Here is a 20,021-nt window from a genome sequence, read left to right as displayed (position 1 = left end):
AATGTTCGTGAAACATTTTTTCCCAAATTTTACACTTTTTAGGGAATTTTTTTAATAAATATTTAATTACCAATTGCTTAATGGTGGCAGGCAATCATCTGACCCATAGGTGGCAGCCATCTCAAGCCAGAGGACAAGAGGACTCTAGCCGCCACGCATATAAAGGATTTAGAGTGAAAAACTTTGTTTTTACGGGTTAATTTTTTGTTACAGGTAGGAACAACAGTTCCCCACCACCCACCAGGGATTATTTGTCTGTCGTGCATAGCCCCTCCCACCGTGTAGCACGCTCGCGGATTGGTTGAAGTGCGTCACGTGACCGCGAGCTTTCTGTCCAACCAAGTTCCTAGCTGGCCACTGTGAAGGAACGTGATTGTGCTATGGATTCAGAAACCCGAGTTTGAGGGTGACGTCTGAACTGCTGATTGTTTGGTCGCTGACCACTGGTGAAGTACCCGTCTGGTCACCGCCTGCATCTTGGAGTGGATTGAAAAAGGGCTGTTGATGTTCTTGAGCTTTGATTAAAAGCCAAAAACCTTTCAAGTACAATTTCAGGAATTGTTTTTCTGGATAAACCACTTGCATAAAATATATCCAATGTTTGAGTTTGCATACGGAGCCCAAAACCACCTGTACGTTTTGCAATGTGCTTTATATTTTGTAGCAATCACTGCCTTTCATGTAAACTGGTACCAGGTGCATACAGCGCATGAGAACGTTCAATTCGAATGCGCAATTCCCTGGAATAGCCACAGTGTTGATTTGTTTAAACAAGTTTTGACAATAAAAACAACTCTCTTTGAACTGTTAGCACGGTCTTTTTTGACGGTGTTTTTTAATATACATGTCTCGTTAAACCACCCCGTCACCGCCCGCCAATTAGCAAGGTTTGTCACGTAAACAAAGCGTGCCAATTCGTTATAAGCTCAGCACACCTGTGCTGCACCCGAAACGTCATTTCATTTCACTGTTTTCATTTCTAATTTGTTTCACCCACGTGACTTTCACATCTATAATTACAAGCGCACAACCTTCATCCGTGATGGACGCCGCACTGTCCATCGTTTTCATGCACGGGGCGCTTCAAACCTCCAAGTCAGAGGTCGCAACCGGGTACCCGATACCCGTACCCTACCCGATACATGGCTACCCGTACCCGGCCGGGTACGGGTAGGCGTTTGCGACCCTGGTGCGGCCGGGTACGGGTAACCGTGAGTCACTGGTGAGTCACCGTTTGTCACTCATTTCCCAACGTCTTGTCTCTTCTCCCAATTCAAGTTCCTAGAATCAACCCACCCGCGCAACATGGCTTCATCCCAGAGGTTGCAAACGGGTAACCGATACCCCTATCCGATACCCGGCCGGGTACGGGTAGCCGGGTATCAGGTAGGGTACGGGTACCCGTTTTCGACCCTGGTGCGGTCGGGTACGGGAAGGACATGAGTCACTGGTGAGTCACCGTTTGTCACTAATTTCCCGTCTTGTCTCTTCTCACAATTCAAGTTTCTAGAATCAACCCACCCGCGCCTGCAACATGGCTTCATCCCAGAGGTCGCAACCGGGTACCCGATACCCGTACCCTACCCGACACCCGGCTACCCGGCCGTTTTCAACCCTGGTGCGGCCGGGTACGGGTAAGGAATCAAACCCGTGTGTGACGTCTGCTCCACGCGCCGCCTGCATGGACAACGGAGGCGCAGGGACAGACACTCGACCGTGAAATCGATCCGCAATCTTGTCGCACGGCCAGCAGCTCCGTGTCGCCTTCTCTCGATCCCGCGATCCCAAGCAGGTGACAGTCCGCGGCGAAATGACGAGAGGAATTCACACGGAATGTCCTTTTCAACGAAGTCTTCCAGATGTAAAACGATGTAAGCTTTTAATTAAGAAATACAATTCAAAACACAACACAATTCGAAGACGTTTCATTTTAAAACTTCAAAACGGAGCATCGGGTGCTTGCGTGAATGCAAAATTATAATTCGTGTTGTCAAGAATGTATCTCCTCTACGTGTAACTTTTAAGTGGTATGCCTTGTAACTGATGAATGATCTCGCCCGAGTGATCTGTACAGGTTACTTCTAAACACACACACTTAATCACTCTAGATTTGAACACTTCATGTTTGACCCTCACAGACAAAATGTTACATGTACATGCACAATCAGACAAGTATTCATTCTAAATTATTGACAGGCATATTAACAAAATTGAATTACTGCAGCGAAACATACTGCATCAGGCAACATCGTATTAACAAGAAGCTATTTTAACACATACTATTGTGTCATTCAAAACGAGTAGTCCATTGCATGCTGGCGTCTGGGTCAAAACGTAGCAAATTCTAAACATTACCTACAAATAATAGATCACGACGTTTCGATCGCAACGCAAGCAGTCGCCATCAGCTGGGACCACGTCAATAACTGCTGAAGTTGGCGTCTACCTCAGTTGGTGATGATGGTGGTGATGGTGGTGATGGTGGTGATTGTGGTTGTCACACCTGATGACGATCGCTTGTGTTGCCATCGAAACGCCGTGATCTAGAATTTTTCGACCCACGTGACGTCACCGAAAGAACTAAAGAGTGTGGATTCCTGCAGTCACAAAAGCTTCAAGTCAAGATCACCTACAAACGACACAGCTGAGATTACACATCAATCATCGCCACTACTGACAGGCTCGTGTTCACATGCAGGCTGGTCAAGGGCCACCACCTTGTGCCACACAGGGGCAGCTGCTACTTGGGGATGCTCTTCGAGTGTTTCAGACAAGCGCCATGCAACAGCAATTATGATGAGAACATCGTGAATGCTTGGGGGCTTATTGGCTCTCGCTCCTGGTGAGAGACCGACCCAACCCACAGGTCCACTAAGACTGGCCACTCGTCTTCTTGCTTCTTTCGGTAAAGTCGTCACGTAGAAGGGAAGTAATAAAATAATAAAAATAAAACACAATAAAACAATTCTCACGACGTTTCGGCCACAACGCAAGCAGCCGTCCTCAGGTGAAAACCAGGTCTGTCGAGGCGACAGCGTCTGAATGAAACAGCACACGCGCTTGGAGCATATAAGCTGGGCGCCTTGACAAAGGAATTTGCATATCAAGAGGCATTTAGCATATTTATGAGAAATGCAGGTATGTGATTAGTACCACTTATGCCCGTGCATTATGCAGAATTAGCAGCATCAAAGGAAGGGGATAGGGGTAGCATTAACAAAGGGAAGGAGTGTTAATAGTATGTAGCTGCAGTAACTGGCCACTCACTCTTACCCTGCAGGTTGAACCCAGGAACTGAGTGTTCAACTTCACGTTATTGTCATTAAAGGCCTGTGACAAAGGAGCATCTATTGCAGCGACATCGTCTCTGGCTTACTCATCTACCGGGTCTCCATTTGACTTTGTGTTGTCTAGGAAGTCCAGCCACACCTCCACAAACTGCTGGGAGTTTCAATTTAAAGCTTTCCTGACTGCAGGGATTCATCTTCTTGGTTCTTTCACCTGAGGACAGCTGCTTGCGTTGTGGCCGAAACGTCGTGAGAATTATGTGATCATGTTTTATTTGTATTATTGTATTACTTCCCTTCTACGTGACTTTACCGAAAGAACCAAGAAGATGCTTGGAGTTGCCTTACTCTGCCTCACAGTCAGAATTCTCCTCCTGCTTCACGTTGCCTCCATCGATGTGAAGGTCCCATTTTGGAGTTGATTCTTCATCTTCACATTTTACCTTCACTTCTTCGCTCTTCACCATCACCTCTTCACATTTCACCTTCACCTCTTCATATTTCACCTCGTTACCTTTAAAAGTGTCCAAGCTGGGATTTTCTTCCGGTTCATGTTTGATGAGGGATGGGCTCATTGCAGCACTTTGACTTTCACAAGCTGATTTCAGACTCCACTCCTGGTGGATATTCTGATGCTTGTGCATTCTCTGGTGTACATGAAGATGTTCTGACTGTGCAAACGCCTTCCCGCACGGAGTGCACCTGAAGGGTTTCTCTCCCGTGTGTGTTCTCTGGTGTTTTATAAGAGAAGATGACCGTGAAAATGCCTTCCCACACACAGTGCACTTGAAGGGTTTCTCTCCCGTGTGGGTTCTCTGGTGTGCTTGAAGATGTGGTGATTGTGCAAACGCCTTCCCACACACTGCACTTGAAGGGTTTCTCTCCCGTGTGTGTTCTCTGGTGTTTTATAAGAGAAGATGACCGTGAAAATGCCTTCCCACACACACTGCACTTGAAGGGTTTCTCTCCCGTGTGTGTTCTCTGGTGTGTTTTAAGATTTGATGACTGTGTAAATGCCTTCCCACACACAGTGCACTTGAAGGGTTTCTCTCCTGTGTGTGATCTCTGGTGTTTTTTAAGAGAAAATGACCGTGAAAATGCCTTCCCACACACACTGCACTTGAAGGGTTTCTCTCCCGTGTGGGTTCTCTGGTGTTTTATAAGAGAAGATGACATTGAAAATGCCTTCCCACACACACTGCACTTGAAGGGTTTCTCTCCCGTGTGGGTTCTCTGGTGTGCTTGAAGATGTGGTGATTGTGCAAACGCCTTCCCACACACACTGCACTTGAAGGGTTTCTCTCCCGTGTGTGTTCTCTGGTGTTTTATAAGAGTAGATGACCGTGAAAACGCCTTCCCACACACACTGCACTTGAAGGGTTTCTCTCCTGTGTGTGTTCTCTGGTGGATCTGAAGAAATGATGGCCATGCAAACGCCATCCCACACACAGTGCACTTGAAGGGTTTCTCTCCTGTGTGTGTTCTCTGGTGGATCTGAAGAAATGATGGCCATGCAAACGCCATCCCACACACAGTGCACTTGAAGGGTTTCTCTCCTGTGTGTGCTCTCTGGTGGTGTGTAAAATTTCCAGTCCGCTCCGTGCTGTATCCACGCTGGTCGCATTGTTGCCTTGCCGTACCGAGCTGTGCTGAGCGCCTTTGCTCCATCAGACCAAGCGACAGCTGCAGACAGAAAAAAATTATATCCACACCACCTACACGTCAGACACAGAGTAATGCATATACACAGTCACACGTGACTTACACGTCTATACTTATTCATATATTCATGATGTAGTGAAAAAGTTTCCCAAATTCATCACACGGGCTGTTATTGCACACAATGAGAGGGCAAATGGTCATAAATATGCCTGGAAGCCCTCGTATCTCCGTGGTGAGATGTTAACTACCTCACCTGGTATACAAGAAGTCGTGGGTTCGATCCCGACCCTGACGCCTGCTGCTGCTGTATATTTGGAGTTTGCGTGTCTCTCTCTCCGTGGTCGCGTGGATTTTCCTCCGAATCTCCCGGGTTTGCCCTCCACATTTAGAGTCAACATCAGCACGTGATTAGCGTCTTTGACCGATACACATTTCCACACGTATTCTTGGTTCTTTCGGTAAAGTTACGTAGATAGACAATAACAACAGATAACATCAAATAAATGCCACTTGTGTTGTGATAGAAACGTCGTGGTTTTATTTACAATTTTGTTTACTTTTATTCATTTTATTATCTGTTATTTTTATTAATTTTCTATCTCCGTGACTTCACCGAAAGAACCAAGAATATGAATTGCTGCAGTTACGAAAGTTTTAAGTCAAAACATTGACACACGCGTTGACAAAACCCCCCATACCTTGTTGTTGTTGTGGGCAGGTAGCTTCTGTAAACTAGAGCGGTACAGCAGCTCAGGCGGGCTTGGGCTGGTAAAAAACGAAAAAAAAAACTGCCTTAATATCTACAATAAACCAAAGTGACAAAGTAGCGAGCCGCGTGAAGACAAATTAAACTTAAGGGAGGGAATTAAAGCAAACGCGACCAGGCGAGGGCAGGAGGCAAGGCCCCGCGTGTCTAGGCCCCGCGTTGTAAAGTTCCAACTTGGACATCGATTCACAAGCTGCTGCTGCTCTATTGACATCCCTACGAGAGAGAGAGAGCGAGGCTCTAGCTTGGTAAACAACAACAACCACAACAACCACAACAACCGCAATGAAAATTTCTCACCTCGGATTTCAGTTCACGCGCGGACCTCCAGCTGCCTGTTACCTCGTGACGTCACCCGGCAGCAGATGACATGACGTCACTTTCTGGGGTACAAGACCCTCCCCTCCCACAATGAGAGGCTACCCTAACTGAATAAATTAATAAATTATGTTAATGTTTGCGATCATCAACATTATCAATAAACATCATTTACACCATCATATACAACAATATCATCAGCATCATCATCAGCATCAACAACAACATCATCAGCAACATCATCACCACCCCTAGCATCAGCAGAAATATCAACATCATCATCAGCAACAGCAACAACAACAACATCAGCAGCATCAACAACAACATCATCAGCATCAACAACAACAACATCAGCAACACCGTCACCATCTAGAACAGAGGGGAGGGAAGACTGCGGCCTAGTCGGCCTCGGGCCATCCCGAGTTTTCCTAGCGGACCCGCCGCGCCCGGAGCGCCTCCCCCGGCAGGAGTCGGGATCGAATAACGGGTCCGCCGGGCGTGGTGAACACACATACACACAGTGTACACACACACACACAGTGCACACACACAGTGCACACAATGTACACACACACATAGTGCACACACACACACACAGTGCACACACACAGTGTACACACACACACACAGTGCACACACACACAAAGTGTACACACACACATTGTACACACACACAGTGTACACACACACAGACAAACACACACAGACACACAGTGTGTACACACACAGTTTACACACAAACACACAGTGTACACACACACAGACACACACACAGAGTGTACACACACACAGTGCACACACAGACACACATACACAGTGTACTCACACACACACAGTGTACACACACACAGTGTACTCACAGACACACAGTGTACACACACACAGTGTACACACACACAGTGGACACACACACAGACACACACAGTGTGTGTACACACACAGTGTGTACACACACAGTGTACACACACACAGTGCACACACACACACAGTGTACACACACACACAGTGTACACACACAGAGTGTACACACACACAGTGCACACACAGACACATACACAGTGTACACACAGACACACAGTGTACAGACACACATACACAGTGTACACACAAATACACAGTGTACACACAGACACACAGTGGACACACACACACACACAGTGTACACACACAGTGTACACACACACACAGTGTACACACAGTGTACACACACAGTACACACACACACTGTATACACACACACACAGACACACACACAGACACACACAGTGTGTACACACACAGACACACAGTGTACACACACACAGACACACACAGAGTGTACACACACAAACACAGTGCACACACAGACACACATACACAGTGTACACACAGACACACAGTGTACACACACACAGACACACACACACAGACACACACAGTGTACAAACAGACACACACAGTGTACACACACACAGTGTACACACAGACACACACAGTGTACACACAGACACTCCAACACACAACCGGTTAGTGCTGCTCCAGTGACAGATTGGCACGGTATGTCACGTGATAAACCTTGCGAATCGGCTGTCGGCTGATGGCCGGTTTAACGACACGCATACATTCAAACTTTATTTGGAGTTGGAGTTTGTGTCTCTCTCTCATCATCACGGTGGCTAGGAGATGTTAACTACCTCGCCTGGTATGCAGGAGGTCGTGGGTTTGATCCCGATACTGAAGATTCTTGCTGTATATTTGGAGTTTGTGTGTCTCTCTCTCATCATCACGGTGGCTAGGAGATGTTAACTCCCTCGCCTGGTATACAGGAGGTCATGGGTTTGATCTCGATCCTGAAGATTCTTGCTGTATATTTGGAGTTTGTGTGTCTCTCTCATCATCATCACGGTGGCTAGGAGATGTTAACTACCTCGCCTGGTATGCAGGAGGTCGTGGGTTCGATCCCGGCCCTGGCGACGCCAACTGCTGTATATTTGGAGTCTGCGTGTCTCTCTCTCTCTCATCATCATCAGTGAGTGGGTGAGGTGAGTGGGTGGGTGATTGTGTGAGCGAGTGGGTGTGCGGGTGAGTGGGTGGGTGAGTGTGTGAGCGAGTGGGTGTGCGGGTGAGTGGGTGGGTGAGTGTGTGAGGTGAGTGTGTGAGCGAGTGGGTGTGCGGGTGAGTGGGTGGGTGAGTGTGTGAGGTTAGTGTGTGAGAGAGTGAGTGTGTGAGCGAGTGGGTGTGCGGGTGAGTGTGCGGGTGAGTGGGTGGGTGAGTGTGTGAGCGAGTGGGTGTGCGGGTGAGTGGGTGGGTGAGTGTGTGAGCGAGTGGGTGTGCGGGTGAGTGGGTGGGTGTGCGGGTGATGTGAGTGGGTGGGTGAGTGTGTGAGCGAGTGGGTGTGCGGGTGAGTGGGTGGGTGTGTGAGCGAGTGGGTGTGCGGGCGAGTGGGTGGGTGAGTGTGTGAGGTGAGTGTGTGAGCGAGTGGGTGTGCGGGTGAGTGGGTGGGTGAGTGTGTGAGCGAGTGGGTGTGTGAGGTGCGTGGATGGGTCAGTGAGTGGATGAGTGAGGAGGGGTACCAGGTCGTCTACTGGGGGTGAGGGGTCATTATACAGGGCGGTTCAAAGGTCAAGACACAGTTTCTTGGGTTTTTATTTTATTGTGATTTTCCGAGTTTACAAAGGTAGCTCTCTCTCCATCCGTCTCTCCACTCTCTCTTCCTCTCTCCACTGCTGGGCCTGTAGGCTTGGCCCGAGCGAGTTCCCGCCTTTTCACGAGTTGATTCCGCCCCCCGCCGTGGCTTTGTCGGCACGAGGCTTCTGCGCCGGTGAGTGTCAAGGGCTCCAACGGGCCCCAAACCGCTGCCCCGTCGTCACCGCCGCCGTGGACAAAGCGCCGATGCTCGACATCATGAGCTGCGTGGAGAGGGACCTTCTGGACCTCATGTTGCGCACGGGCTACAACGTCGTCCAGGAGAACGGACAGAGGAAGCTGGGACCGCCGCCCGACTGGCAGGGCCCCCCTCCCGCCCGCGGCTGCGAGGTGTTCGTGGCGAGGATCCCGCGCGACCTGTACGAGGACGAGCTGCTTCCCGTGCTGGAGGCGGTGGGGCAGCTGTACCAGCTGCGCCTCATGATGACGTACGACGGAGAGAACCGCGGCTACGCGTTCGCCACCTTCGCGACGCGCTCGCAAGCCGCGGACGCCGTCAAGAGACCCCACGACTTGGAGATCCGCCCGGGGCGACGGATCGCGGTTTGCGTGAGCGTCGACAATCGCCGCCTCTTCTTGGCGAGGCTGCCGAAGGACAAGACGCGGGCCGAGGTGATGGCGGCGATGAGCGACGCCACGGAGGGCGTCGTGGACGTCCAGATGCGCTTCTGTCGCTACGACAGGAGCCTCAGCCGAGGCTACGCGTTCGTCGAATACGAGAGCCACCGCGCGGCCTGCATGGCCCGCAGGGTGCTGCTGCCGTACTCCTTCCGGCTGTGGGGCCGGGACATCAACGTGGACTGGGCCATCCCGCAGCGAGAGCCGGGGGCGGCGGCTGCTGCTGCTGCCGCGGCGGTGGCAACGGAAGACGACGAGGAGGGGGGGGAGGAGGAGGCGGCAACTGAAGACGAGGAGGAAGAGGTGGTGGAGGAGGAGGAGGTGGAAGAGGTGGTGGAGCGGGAGGAGGAGGCAACGGAAGACGAGGAGGAGGGGGGGGAGGAGGAGGTGGAGGAGGAGGATGTGGAGGAGGAGGAGGCAACGGAAGACGAGGAGGAGGAGGAGGCGGGGGCAACTGAAGATGAGGAGGAAGAGGTGGTGGAGGAGGAGGTGGAAGAGGTGGTGGAGGAGGAGGAGGTGGGGGAGGAGGGGGAGGAGGAGGAGGGGGAGGAGGAGGCAACGGAAGACGTGGAGGAGGGGGAGGAGGAGGCGGGGGCAACTGAAGATGAGGAGGAAGAGGTGGTGGAGGAGGAGGAGGATGAGGTGGTGGAGGAGGAGGAGGAGGTGGGGGAGGAGGGGGAGGAGGAGGAGGGGGAGGAGGAGGCAACGGAAGACGAGGAGGAGGGGGAGGAGGAGGCGGGGGCAACTGAAGATGAGGAGGAAGAGGTGGTGGAGGAGGAGGAGGATGAGGTGGTAGAGGAGGAGGAGGTGGTGGAGGAGGAGGTGGAGGAGGAGGCAATTGAAGACGAGGAGGAGGTGGCGGCGGTCCCAGGCCTCCCGCAGCCGGAGTGCGCCGTCTGCGGCAAGGTCCCGCACAGCCTGTTTGTGGGCTGGGCGGCGCGCACGCAGCTCTGGCGGGCACCCCGCCACTCGCGGCCCACGCCCGTCGGTCTGGACGAGCTGCCGGAGGCGGCCGTCTTGTCGTGGGAGACGCGTTTGCAGGCGCTGCTACGGAGCGCCGGCGTGGGCCACGCGACCTTCGAACTGCACGCTCACTCGGAGCCCGGCAGGCCCATGGGCCTCCTGTACAAGGTCTCCGTTCCCGGGATGATGCGGGAAGGCAGCGGCTTCTTCCCCGCGGTGCTGAGCTCCAGCGTGGAGGGAGCGCGCGAAGTTGCCAGCGAGCTCCTCCACGAAATCCTCAGCGACGCGAACCCGAGGGCGGGCCCGGCCCCCGTCGCGACGGCGCCTCCCGGCCGCCCCGTCCGGGACCTCCCGGCGTATCCCGGCGACTTCCCCGCGCCCCGGCAGCCGGTCGCCGCGCGCCTGCCGACAAGCGGCACGCACCCGTAGTGCCGCGTGGCCGTCGTGGCGGCGTTCATCAGACCGCGGACGGTGTCCTACCGCTTGAAGCTCACATCCGTTCTGCCGTGTTCACCGTCAAACTGCAAGTTGCCCGGCCGCTCACTCGACATGGTCACGTTGCCGCATGCCAGAGCTCGCAATCGGGTACCCGTACACGTTCCCTACCCGATACCCGGCTACCCGTATCCGGCCGGGTACGGGTAGGGTACAGGTATCGGGTACCCGATTGCGACCTCTGGGATGAAGCCACGTTGCAGGCGCGGGTGGGTTGATTCTAGGAACTTGAATTGTGAGAAGAGACAAGACGTTGGCAAATGAGTGACACACGGTGACTCACCAGTGACTCACGGCTTACCCGTACCCGGCCGGGTACGGGTAGCCGGGTATTGGGTAGGGTACGGGTATCGGGTACGGGTAACCGGGTATCGGGTAGGGTACGGGTAGCCGGGTATCGGGTAGGGTACGGGTATCGGGTAGGGTACGGGTAGCCGGGTATCGGGTAGGGTACGGGTATCGGGTAGGGTACGGGTATCGGGTAGGGTACGGGTAGCCGGGTATCGGGTAGGGTACGGGTATCGGGTAGGGTACGGGTACCGGGTACCCGGTTGCGACCTCTGCCGCTCGCTCTCCACTCAGCCGTCCGCCCCTTTCCTGTTTCCCTCGTTGGGGGGGGACCAGCCCTGACTTCACGTTGTGCCTCATTTGACTCGTCACCCCGTGGCCCCGCACACGTCCTCGTCACACCAGGTGTCACCCTGTCATTACACTCTAATGACGACCGACAACTGAATCCGTAAAGACAAAATGATTTCAGGTGTTTTACGCGTCAACGCCATTTTGTTTTGAAAATGTCGGGGAGAAAAAAGTATTTTGTTCACGTCGCATTCTGATGTCAAAACATTTGATTCTTTATCAAATTGAAAAACTCTTCAGCGTAGCGACTTTGCTACACACGGAGAGGTCCGTGCACCGCCTCGTTTGCACAGCCTCTATCCCTGTGCCACGTGTAGTTCGTGCACACACAGCTGTTAAGAGTTTGATGTTTTGTTGATTCACAATGTACGTGTGTTTTCCTGTAATGGTTTTTTGTTAATGTTTTAGTGGAAATAAAGTCGTGAAAAGTCTCTTCCTCTCTCTCTCCCCACTCTCTCGGCCGAGTGTCGCATGCTTGGGACCTTTCTTTCCCTCCTCTGCGGATTTAATTTGATGTGCTGATTTACACCCAGCATATTTCAGACTTCCCTGTTTTGTCAGGGCATGTTCCTGATCATTACCAACGTTCCAATGGCCAGGAACTTCAGAGTAACCTATTACCTTTTCATGCAGCATCATAATATAATTTTCCTGGATCATCGCCTTTATAGCTTTGATCAATTGCCAATGGTTTACCGGTTCGTGTTAGTGTTTACTTGTGCCGCCCTCTTTCCCAGTGGGACCACGTGGCGTGAAGTTGTGTCGCACATGAACAGAGTCGGTGCACATCACGAGTCTCCGTACTCGACTGTCACAGAGACACACAGAGACACACAGAGACATTGATACACACAGAGACACACACACAGAGACACACACACAGACACACACAGAGACACACAGAGACACACACACAGAGACATAGACACACACAGAGACAGACACACACAGAGACACACACACAGAGACACACACAGACACGCAGAGACACACACACAGAGACATAGACACACACAGAGAGACACATACAGACACACACAGACACACAGAGACACACACACAGAGACATAGACACACACAGAGAGACACACACAGACACACACGCAGAGACACACAGACACACAGAGACACATGCAGAGACACAGACACATACAGACACACAGAGACACATGCAGAGACACAGACACACACAGAGACACACATAGACACACACAGAGACACACACAGACACACGCAGAGACGCACAGAGACACACACACAGAGACACACACGCAGAGACGCACAGACACACACAGAGACACACATGCAGAGACACAGACACACACACAGAGACACACACACAGACACACACACACACAGAGACACAGACACACACACAGAGACATAGACACACATGCAGAGACACAGACACACACACAGAGACACACAGACACACACAGAGACATAGACACACACACAGAGACACACACACACAGAGACACACAGACACACACATGCAGAGACACAGACACACACACGCAGTGACACAGACACACACACACACAGTGACACACACACAGAGACACACAGTGACACACACACAGAGACACAGAGACACACACACAGAGACATAGACACACACACAGAGACACACACACAGAGACATGGACACACACAGAGACACAGACACACACATAGACACACACACAGAGACACACGCAGAGACACACACACACACAGAGACACACACAGACACGCAGAGACACACACACAGAGACATAGACACACACAGAGAGACACACACAGACACACACGCAGAGACACACAGACACAGAGACACACATGCAGAGACACACACACACAGATATAGACACACACACAGACACACACACAGAGACACAGACACACACAGAGACGACATGGACACACACGTAGACATGCAGAGACACACACACATAGAGACATGGACACACACGCAGAGACACGTAGAGACACACAGAGACATGCACGCAGAGACACAAAGACACGCAGAGACATAGACACAGACACACCGTTACAGACACAGACACACGCAGACACACGCAGAGACACAGACACGCACAGAGACCGGCAGTTGATGCTGCAGCTGCTGCATAGAGTTTGTGTCTCTCTGTCTTTCTGTTGTCGAGTGGATTTTCTTTCCGGGCCCTCTGGTTTTCCCCTCCACATTTGAGAGCCGTGAGTTGCTAGAGTCTTTGCCAACTGCTATAAAGGTTCACGTGATGATGATGATGAACCTCATTGGTAGAACTGTCATCGGTAATGGCCAGGTCAGGGCCTTCTAAAAGAGAGCTTACACACACAGCATCTCAATGAGGCCCTTGCCCGCTAAAAATAAAACGCGGTTTAGTTTCTAGTTCAAGTCTTGTGCACAACAACAACAGCATCATCACGACGCGCCCACCTGCTCAGAGCAGTTCCAGCCCAGGTAAGTGAACTTGCCACCTTTATTACCATCACCACCAGCACCACAATGTCTCCCCCAGTAAACAACAAAACAGCTGGGCAGGCAGCCTCACTCACGGGGCAAGCAGCCAGGCAAGGAGAGAGGAGGCCAGGCCATGGACAGACCGGGACACAACCAACGCTGGGACACGTGGTGAGTCTGTGGGTCTCTGTGTGGTGAGTCTGTGGGTCTCTGTGTGGTGAGTCTGTGGGTCTCTATGTGGTGAGTCTGTGGGTCTCTGTGTGGTGAGTCTGTGGGTCTCTGTGTGGTGAGTCTGTGGGTCTCTGTGTGGTGACCCCAGCCCTTGTCAGGGCTGGGGCTCAGTGTCACCAGTGGTCAGGGGAGATAGGTCCTGGATAGGACCCTGGCTCCCAGCCTTCCCGCCCTCGTGAGGGCGAAGGTCTCGAGTGAGCAGAGGGTCGGGGACCCGCCGGGTCGGTGTGCCTCCCCTAGGTCCAGCCGGAGGACGCTGGGCTAGTGGGGAGATTGGATAGACGGCAAGTCTGGAGGACGCTGGGATGGCGGGGAGATTGGATAGACGGCAAGTCTGGAGGACGCTGGGCTGGCGGGGAGATTGGATAGACGGCAAGTCTGGAGGACGCTGGGATGGCGGGGAGATTGGATAGACGGCAAGTCTGGAGGACGCTGGGATGGCGGGGAGATTGGATAGACGGCAAGTCTGGAGGACGCTGGGATGGCGGGGAGATTGGATAGACGGCAAGTCTGGAGGACGCTGGGCTGGCGGGGAGATTGGATAGACGGCAAGTCTGGAGGACGCTGGGATGGCGGGGAGATTGGATAGACGGCAAGTCTGGAGGACGCTGGGCTAGCGGGGAGATTGGATAGACGGCAAGTCTGGAGGACGCTGGGCTAGGGGGGAGATTGGATAGACGGCAAGTCTGGAGGACGCTGGGCTAGGGGGGAGATTGGATAGACGGCAAGTCTGGAGGATGCTGGGATGGCGGGGAGATTGGATAGACGGCAAGTCTGGAGGACGCTGGGCTAGGGGGGAGATTGGATAGACGGCAAGTCCGGAGGACGCTGGGATGGCGGGGAGATTGGATAGACGGCAAGTCTGGAGGATGCTGGGATGGCGGGGAGATTGGATAGACGGCAAGTTTGGAGGACGCTGGGCTGGCGGGGAGATTGGATAGACGGCAAGTCTGGAGGACGCTGGGCTGGCGGGTAGATTGGATAGACGGCAAGTCTGGAGGACGCTGGGATGGCGGGGAGATTGGATAGACGGCAAGTCTGGAGGACGCTGGGCTAGGGGGGAGATTGGATAGACGGCAAGTCTGGAGGACGCTGGGCTAGGGGGGAGATTGGATAGACGGCAAGTCTGGAGGATGCTGGGATGGCGGGGAGATTGGATAGACGGCAAGTCTGGAGGACGCTGGGCTAGGGGGGAGATTGGATAGACGGCAAGTCCGGAGGACGCTGGGATGGCGGGGAGATTGGATAGACGGCAAGTCTGGAGGATGCTGGGATGGCGGGGAGATTGGATAGACGGCAAGTTTGGAGGACGCTGGGATGGCGGGGAGATTGGATAGATGGCAAGTCTGGAGGACGCTGGGATGGCAGGGAGATTGGATAGACGGCAAATCTGGAGGACGCTGGGATGGCGGGGAGATTGGATAGACGGCAAGTCTGGAGGACGCTGGGATGGCGGGGAGATTGGATAGACGGCAAGTCTGGAGGACGCTGGGCTAGGGGGTTGATTGGATAGACGGCAAGTCTGGAGGATGCTGGGCTAGGGGGTTGATTGGATAGACGGCAAGTCTGGAGGACGCTGAACTAGCGGGGAGATTGGATAGACGGCAAGTCTGGAGGACGCTGAACTAGCGGGGAGATTGGATAGACGGCAAGTCTGGAGGACGCTGAACTAGCGGGGAGATTGGATAGACGGCAAGTCTGGAGGACGCTGGGCTAGCGGGGAGATTGGATAGACGGCAAGTCGGAGGACGCTGGGCTAGGGGGTTGATTGGATAGACGGCAAGTCTGGAGGACGCTGGGCTAGGGGGGAGATTGGATAGACGGCAAGTCTGGAGGACGCTGGGATGGCGGGGAGATTGGATAGACGGCAAGTCTGGAGGACGCTGGGATGGCGGGGAGATTGGATAGACGGCAAGTCTGGAGGACGCTGGGCTAGGGGGGAGATTGGATAGACGGCAAGTCTGGAGGACGCTGGGATGGCGGGGAGATTGGATAGACGGCAAGTCTGGAGGACGCTGGGATGGCGGGGAGATTGGATAGACGGCAAGTCTGGAGGACGCTGGGATGGCGGGGAGATTGGATAGACGGCAAGTCTGGAGGACGCTGGGCTAGGGGGGAGATTGGATAGACGGCAAGTCTGGAGGACGCTGGGCTGGCGGGTAGATTGGATAGACGGCAAGTCTGGAGGACGCTGGGATGGCGGGGAGATTGGATAGACGGCAAGTCTGGAGGACGCTGGGCTAGGGGGGAGATTGGATAGACGGCAAGTCTGGAGGACGCTGGGCTAGGGGGGAGATTGGATAGACGGCAAGTCTGGAGGATGCTGGGATGGCGGGGAGATTGGATAGACGGCAAGTCTGGAGGACGCTGGGCTAGGGGGGAGATTGGATAGACGGCAAGTCCGGAGGACGCTGGGATGGCGGGGAGATTGGATAGACGGCAAGTCCGGAGGACGCTGGGATGGCGGGGAGATTGGATAGACGGCAAGTCTGGAGGATGCTGGGATGGCAGGGAGATTGGATAGACGGCAAGTTTGGAGGACGCTGGGATGGCGGGGAGATTGGATAGACGGCAAGTCTGGAGGACGCTGGGATGGCGGGGAGATTGGATAGACGGCAAGTCTGGAGGACGCTGGGATGGCGGGGAGATTGGATAGACGGCAAGTCTGGAGGACGCTGGGCTAGGGGGTTGATTGGATAGACGGCAAGTCTGGAGGATGCTGGGCTAGGGGGTTGATTGGATAGACGGCAAGTCTGGAGGACGCTGAACTAGCGGGGTGATTGGATAGACGGCAAGTCTGGAGGACGCTGAACTAGCGGGGAGATTGGATAGACGGCAAGTCTGGAGGACGCTGAACTAGCGGGGAGATTGGATAGACGGCAAGTCTGGAGGACGCTGGGCTAGCGGGGAGATTGGATAGACGGCAAGTCGGAGGACGTTGGGCTAGGGGGTTGATTGGATAGACGGCAAGTCTGGAGGACGCTGGGCTAGGGGGGAGATTGGATAGACGGCAAGTCTGGAGGACGCTGGGATGGCGGGGAGATTGGATAGACGGCAAGTCTGGAGGATGCTGGGATGGCGGGGAGATTGGATAGACGGCAAGTTTGGAGGACGCTGGGCTAGGGGGGAGATTGGATAGACGGCAAGTCTGGAGGACGCTGGGATGGCGGGGAGATTGGATAGACGGCAAGTCTGGAGGACGCTGGGATGGCGGGGAGATTGGATAGACGGCAAGTCTGGAGGACGCTGGGATGGCGGGGAGATTGGATAGACGGCAAGTCTGGAGGACGCTGGGCTAGGGGGTTGATTGGATAGACGGCAAGTCTGGAGGATGCTGGGCTAGGGGGTTGATTGGATAGACGGCAAGTCTGGAGGACGCTGAACTAGCGGGGTGATTGGATAGACGGCAAGTCTGGAGGACGCTGAACTAGCGGGGAGATTGGATAGACGGCAAGTCTGGAGGACGCTGAACTAGCGGGGAGATTGGATAGACGGCAAGTCTGGAGGACGCTGGGCTAGCGGGGAGATTGGATAGACGGCAAGTCGGAGGACGCTGGGCTAGGGGGTTGATTGGATAGACGGCAAGTCTGGAGGACGCTGGGCTAGGGGGTAGATTGGATAGACGGCAAGTCTGGAGGACGCTGGGATGGCGGGGAGATTGGATAGACGGCAAGTCTGGAGGACGCTGGGATGGCGGGGAGATTGGATAGACGGCAAGTCTGGAGGACGCTGGGCTAGGGGGGAGATTGGATAGACGGCAAGTCTGGAGGACGCTGGGATGGCGGGGAGATTGGATAGACGGCAAGTCTGGAGGACGCTGGGATGGCGGGGAGATTGGATAGACGGCAAGTCTGGAGGACGCTGGGATGGCGGGGAGATTGGATAGACGGCAAGTCTGGAGGACGCTGGGCTAGGGAGGAGATTGGATAGACGGCAGGTCTGGAGGATGCTGGGCTAGGGGGGAGATTGGATAGACGGCAGGTCTGGAGGACGCTGGGATGGCGGGGAGATTGGATAGACGGCAAGTCTGGAGGACGCTGGGATGGCGGGGAGATTGGATAGACGGCAAGTCTGGAGGACGCTGGACTAGCGGGGAGATTGGATAGACGGCAAGTCCGGAGGACGCTGGGCTAGCGGGGAGATTAGATAGACGGCAAGTCTGGAGGACGCTGGGCTAGGGGGGAGATTGGATAGACGGCAGGTCTGGAGGACGCTGGGATGGCGGGGAGATTGGATAGACGGCAAGTCTGGAGGACGCTGGGCTAGCGGGGAGATTGGATAGACGGCAAGTCTGGAGGACGCTGGGATGGCGGGGAGATTGGATAGACGGCAAGTCTGGAGGCTGTAGCTCCGTAGATTAGGAGTGAAGTGTGAGCTGTGCAGGTCAGGAGGCTGTACCTCCTCAGGGTAACGGGTGAGGGGACCGTACAACCCTTGTGTGTGTTAGGGACTGTGTCATTAAGACAATAAACTGTGTGTGCCATAAAGAGGTTTATTAGTCCGTCCTTTACAACACTACACATGTATAACTTGCCGTGTAAAACATCATTCATTCTCCTCTGGAACGGACGTCGCCACGCGGAGAGACGGACGCCGCCAACTCCGAGCCAACAGCGGCGGGCGTCGTCGTCACGGCTCGAGCTGGAACCCGGCACGTCGCGCGTGCCACGCGAGGTGGTCACTGTCTCGCGGCCAGCGCACGGTCACCCTGCAGGAGGTGAACGGGTTGGTGCGGAGACGACTCGGTGAGCGGCTTTCATCTGGCAATGTCAACCAGGGCCGGGGGCGGGATTCTAGAGTTGCCAGCTCTGCTCCTCCACCGCCGCCACCGTGGTGATGGTGGTGGTGGTGGTCGTGGTCGCAGCGGCGGTGATGGTGGTGGTCGCAGTGGTGGTGGTGGCTGCCGGGACTGTCAGGGAGCAGGCTCGGGGCGGTCGCTGGCTGCTCCATCGCTGGGGAACGAGAAGATCGCACGCAGCGTGGGGAGAGAAACTCTTATAGTGTAGTAGATGATGATGAGAGAGAGACACGCAAACTCCAAGTATACAGCAGCAGGCGTCAGGGTCTGGATCGAACCCACGACTTCCTACGCACCAGGCGAGGTAGTCAACATCTGTGTAGCCGCCGCCGCTCACCGGGACGATTGCCGGGGCTCCGTCTGTTCCGCACGGTGCACACCAGCGCCAGCACCAGCACCAGCAGCGTCACCAGCAGCGTCGCCATGGCCACCAGCGAGCTGATGGAGGCGACACGGCCGCTGGCAAAGAGCGTCACCACGTCCCCCGTGGACACCCCACGCGAGGTGGATGGGGCGGTGGTGGTGGCGGTGCGGGTGGTGGTGCGGGTGGTGGTGGTGGGGGTGGTGGTGGGGGTGGTGGTGGCGGTGGTGGGGGTGGTGGTGGTGGTGGTGGGGGTGGTGGTGGTGGCGGTGGTGGTGGCGGTGGTGGTGGGGGTGGTGGTGGTGGTGGTGGTGGCGGCGGTGGTGGCGGCGGTGGTGGTGGGTGGGGGGTGGTGGTGGTGGGGGTGGTGGTGGTGGGGGTGGTGGTGGCGGTGGTGGTGGGGGTGGTGGTGGTGGGGGTGGTGGGGGTGGTGGTGGTGGGGGTTGTGGTGGTGGTGGTGGCGGCGGTGGTGGTGGCGGTGGTGGTGGTGGGGATGGGGGTGGTGGTGGGGGTGGTGGTGGTGGTGGCGGTGGTGGTGGGGGTGGTGGTGGCGGTGGTGGCGGGGGTGGTGGTGGTGGCAGCGGTGGTGGGGTGGTGTGGTGGTGGTGGCAGCGGTGGTGGGGGTGGTGGTGGGGGTGGTGGTGGTGGTGGTGGCGGGGGTGGTGGCTACGAGATTGGGGACACACGAGGAGATACGGGGAGACATGGGGAGACAGAGTCACGGGGGAAACAGACAGAGACACAGTGAGACA

General features: G+C 54.8%; 2 protein-coding genes across 2 annotated transcripts; one reads left to right on the top strand and one right to left on the bottom strand.

The window, feature by feature from the left end:
* The first annotated feature begins 6,170 nt into the window (after positions 1–6,170).
* Positions 6,171–10,728, top strand: LOC133362740 (probable RNA-binding protein 46). The gene is made up of 4 exons (XM_061581666.1): positions 6,171–6,520; positions 7,956–8,054; positions 8,751–9,546; positions 10,186–10,728. The coding sequence occupies exons 3-4, from the start codon at positions 8,905–8,907 to the stop codon at positions 10,726–10,728; spliced, it is 1,185 nt and encodes a 394-aa protein (XP_061437650.1). The 5' UTR covers positions 6,171–6,520; positions 7,956–8,054; positions 8,751–8,904.
* Positions 10,729–18,446: 7,718 nt separating this feature from the next.
* LOC133362739 (uncharacterized) lies at positions 18,447–19,412 on the bottom strand. The gene is made up of 2 exons (XM_061581665.1): positions 19,246–19,412; positions 18,447–19,062 (listed from the first exon to the last, which is right to left on the bottom strand). The coding sequence occupies exons 1-2, from the start codon at positions 19,331–19,333 to the stop codon at positions 18,740–18,742; spliced, it is 411 nt and encodes a 136-aa protein (XP_061437649.1). The 5' UTR covers positions 19,334–19,412; the 3' UTR covers positions 18,447–18,739.
* Between the last annotated feature and the right edge of the window lie 609 nt (positions 19,413–20,021).

The sequence above is a fragment of the Lethenteron reissneri genome, unplaced genomic scaffold (genome assembly GCF_015708825.2).
Source record: "Lethenteron reissneri isolate LAM-NWPU_2019-01 unplaced genomic scaffold, ASM1570882v1 scaffold_1601, whole genome shotgun sequence".
Taxonomy (NCBI): Eukaryota; Metazoa; Chordata; class Hyperoartia; order Petromyzontiformes; family Petromyzontidae; genus Lethenteron; species Lethenteron reissneri.
This window is presented reverse-complemented; position numbering and strand designations above follow the sequence as displayed.

Excerpts from the sequence above, each read along its gene's own strand:
- LOC133362740 (XM_061581666.1), top strand. The coding sequence starts at position 8,905 with ATGCTCGACATCATGAGCTGCGTGGAGAGGGACCTTCTGGACCTCATG. Across the intron at positions 9,547-10,185 it reads TCCCGCAGCGAGAGCCGGGG|GAGGAGGTGGCGGCGGTCCC; the intron begins GCGGCGGCTGCT and ends ATTGAAGACGAG.
- LOC133362739 (XM_061581665.1), bottom strand. The coding sequence starts at position 19,333 with ATGGCGACGCTGCTGGTGACGCTGCTGGTGCTGGTGCTGGCGCTGGTG. Across the intron at positions 19,063-19,245 it reads GAGCCCCGGCAATCGTCCCG|CGATGGAGCAGCCAGCGACC; the intron begins GTGAGCGGCGGC and ends CTCGTTCCCCAG.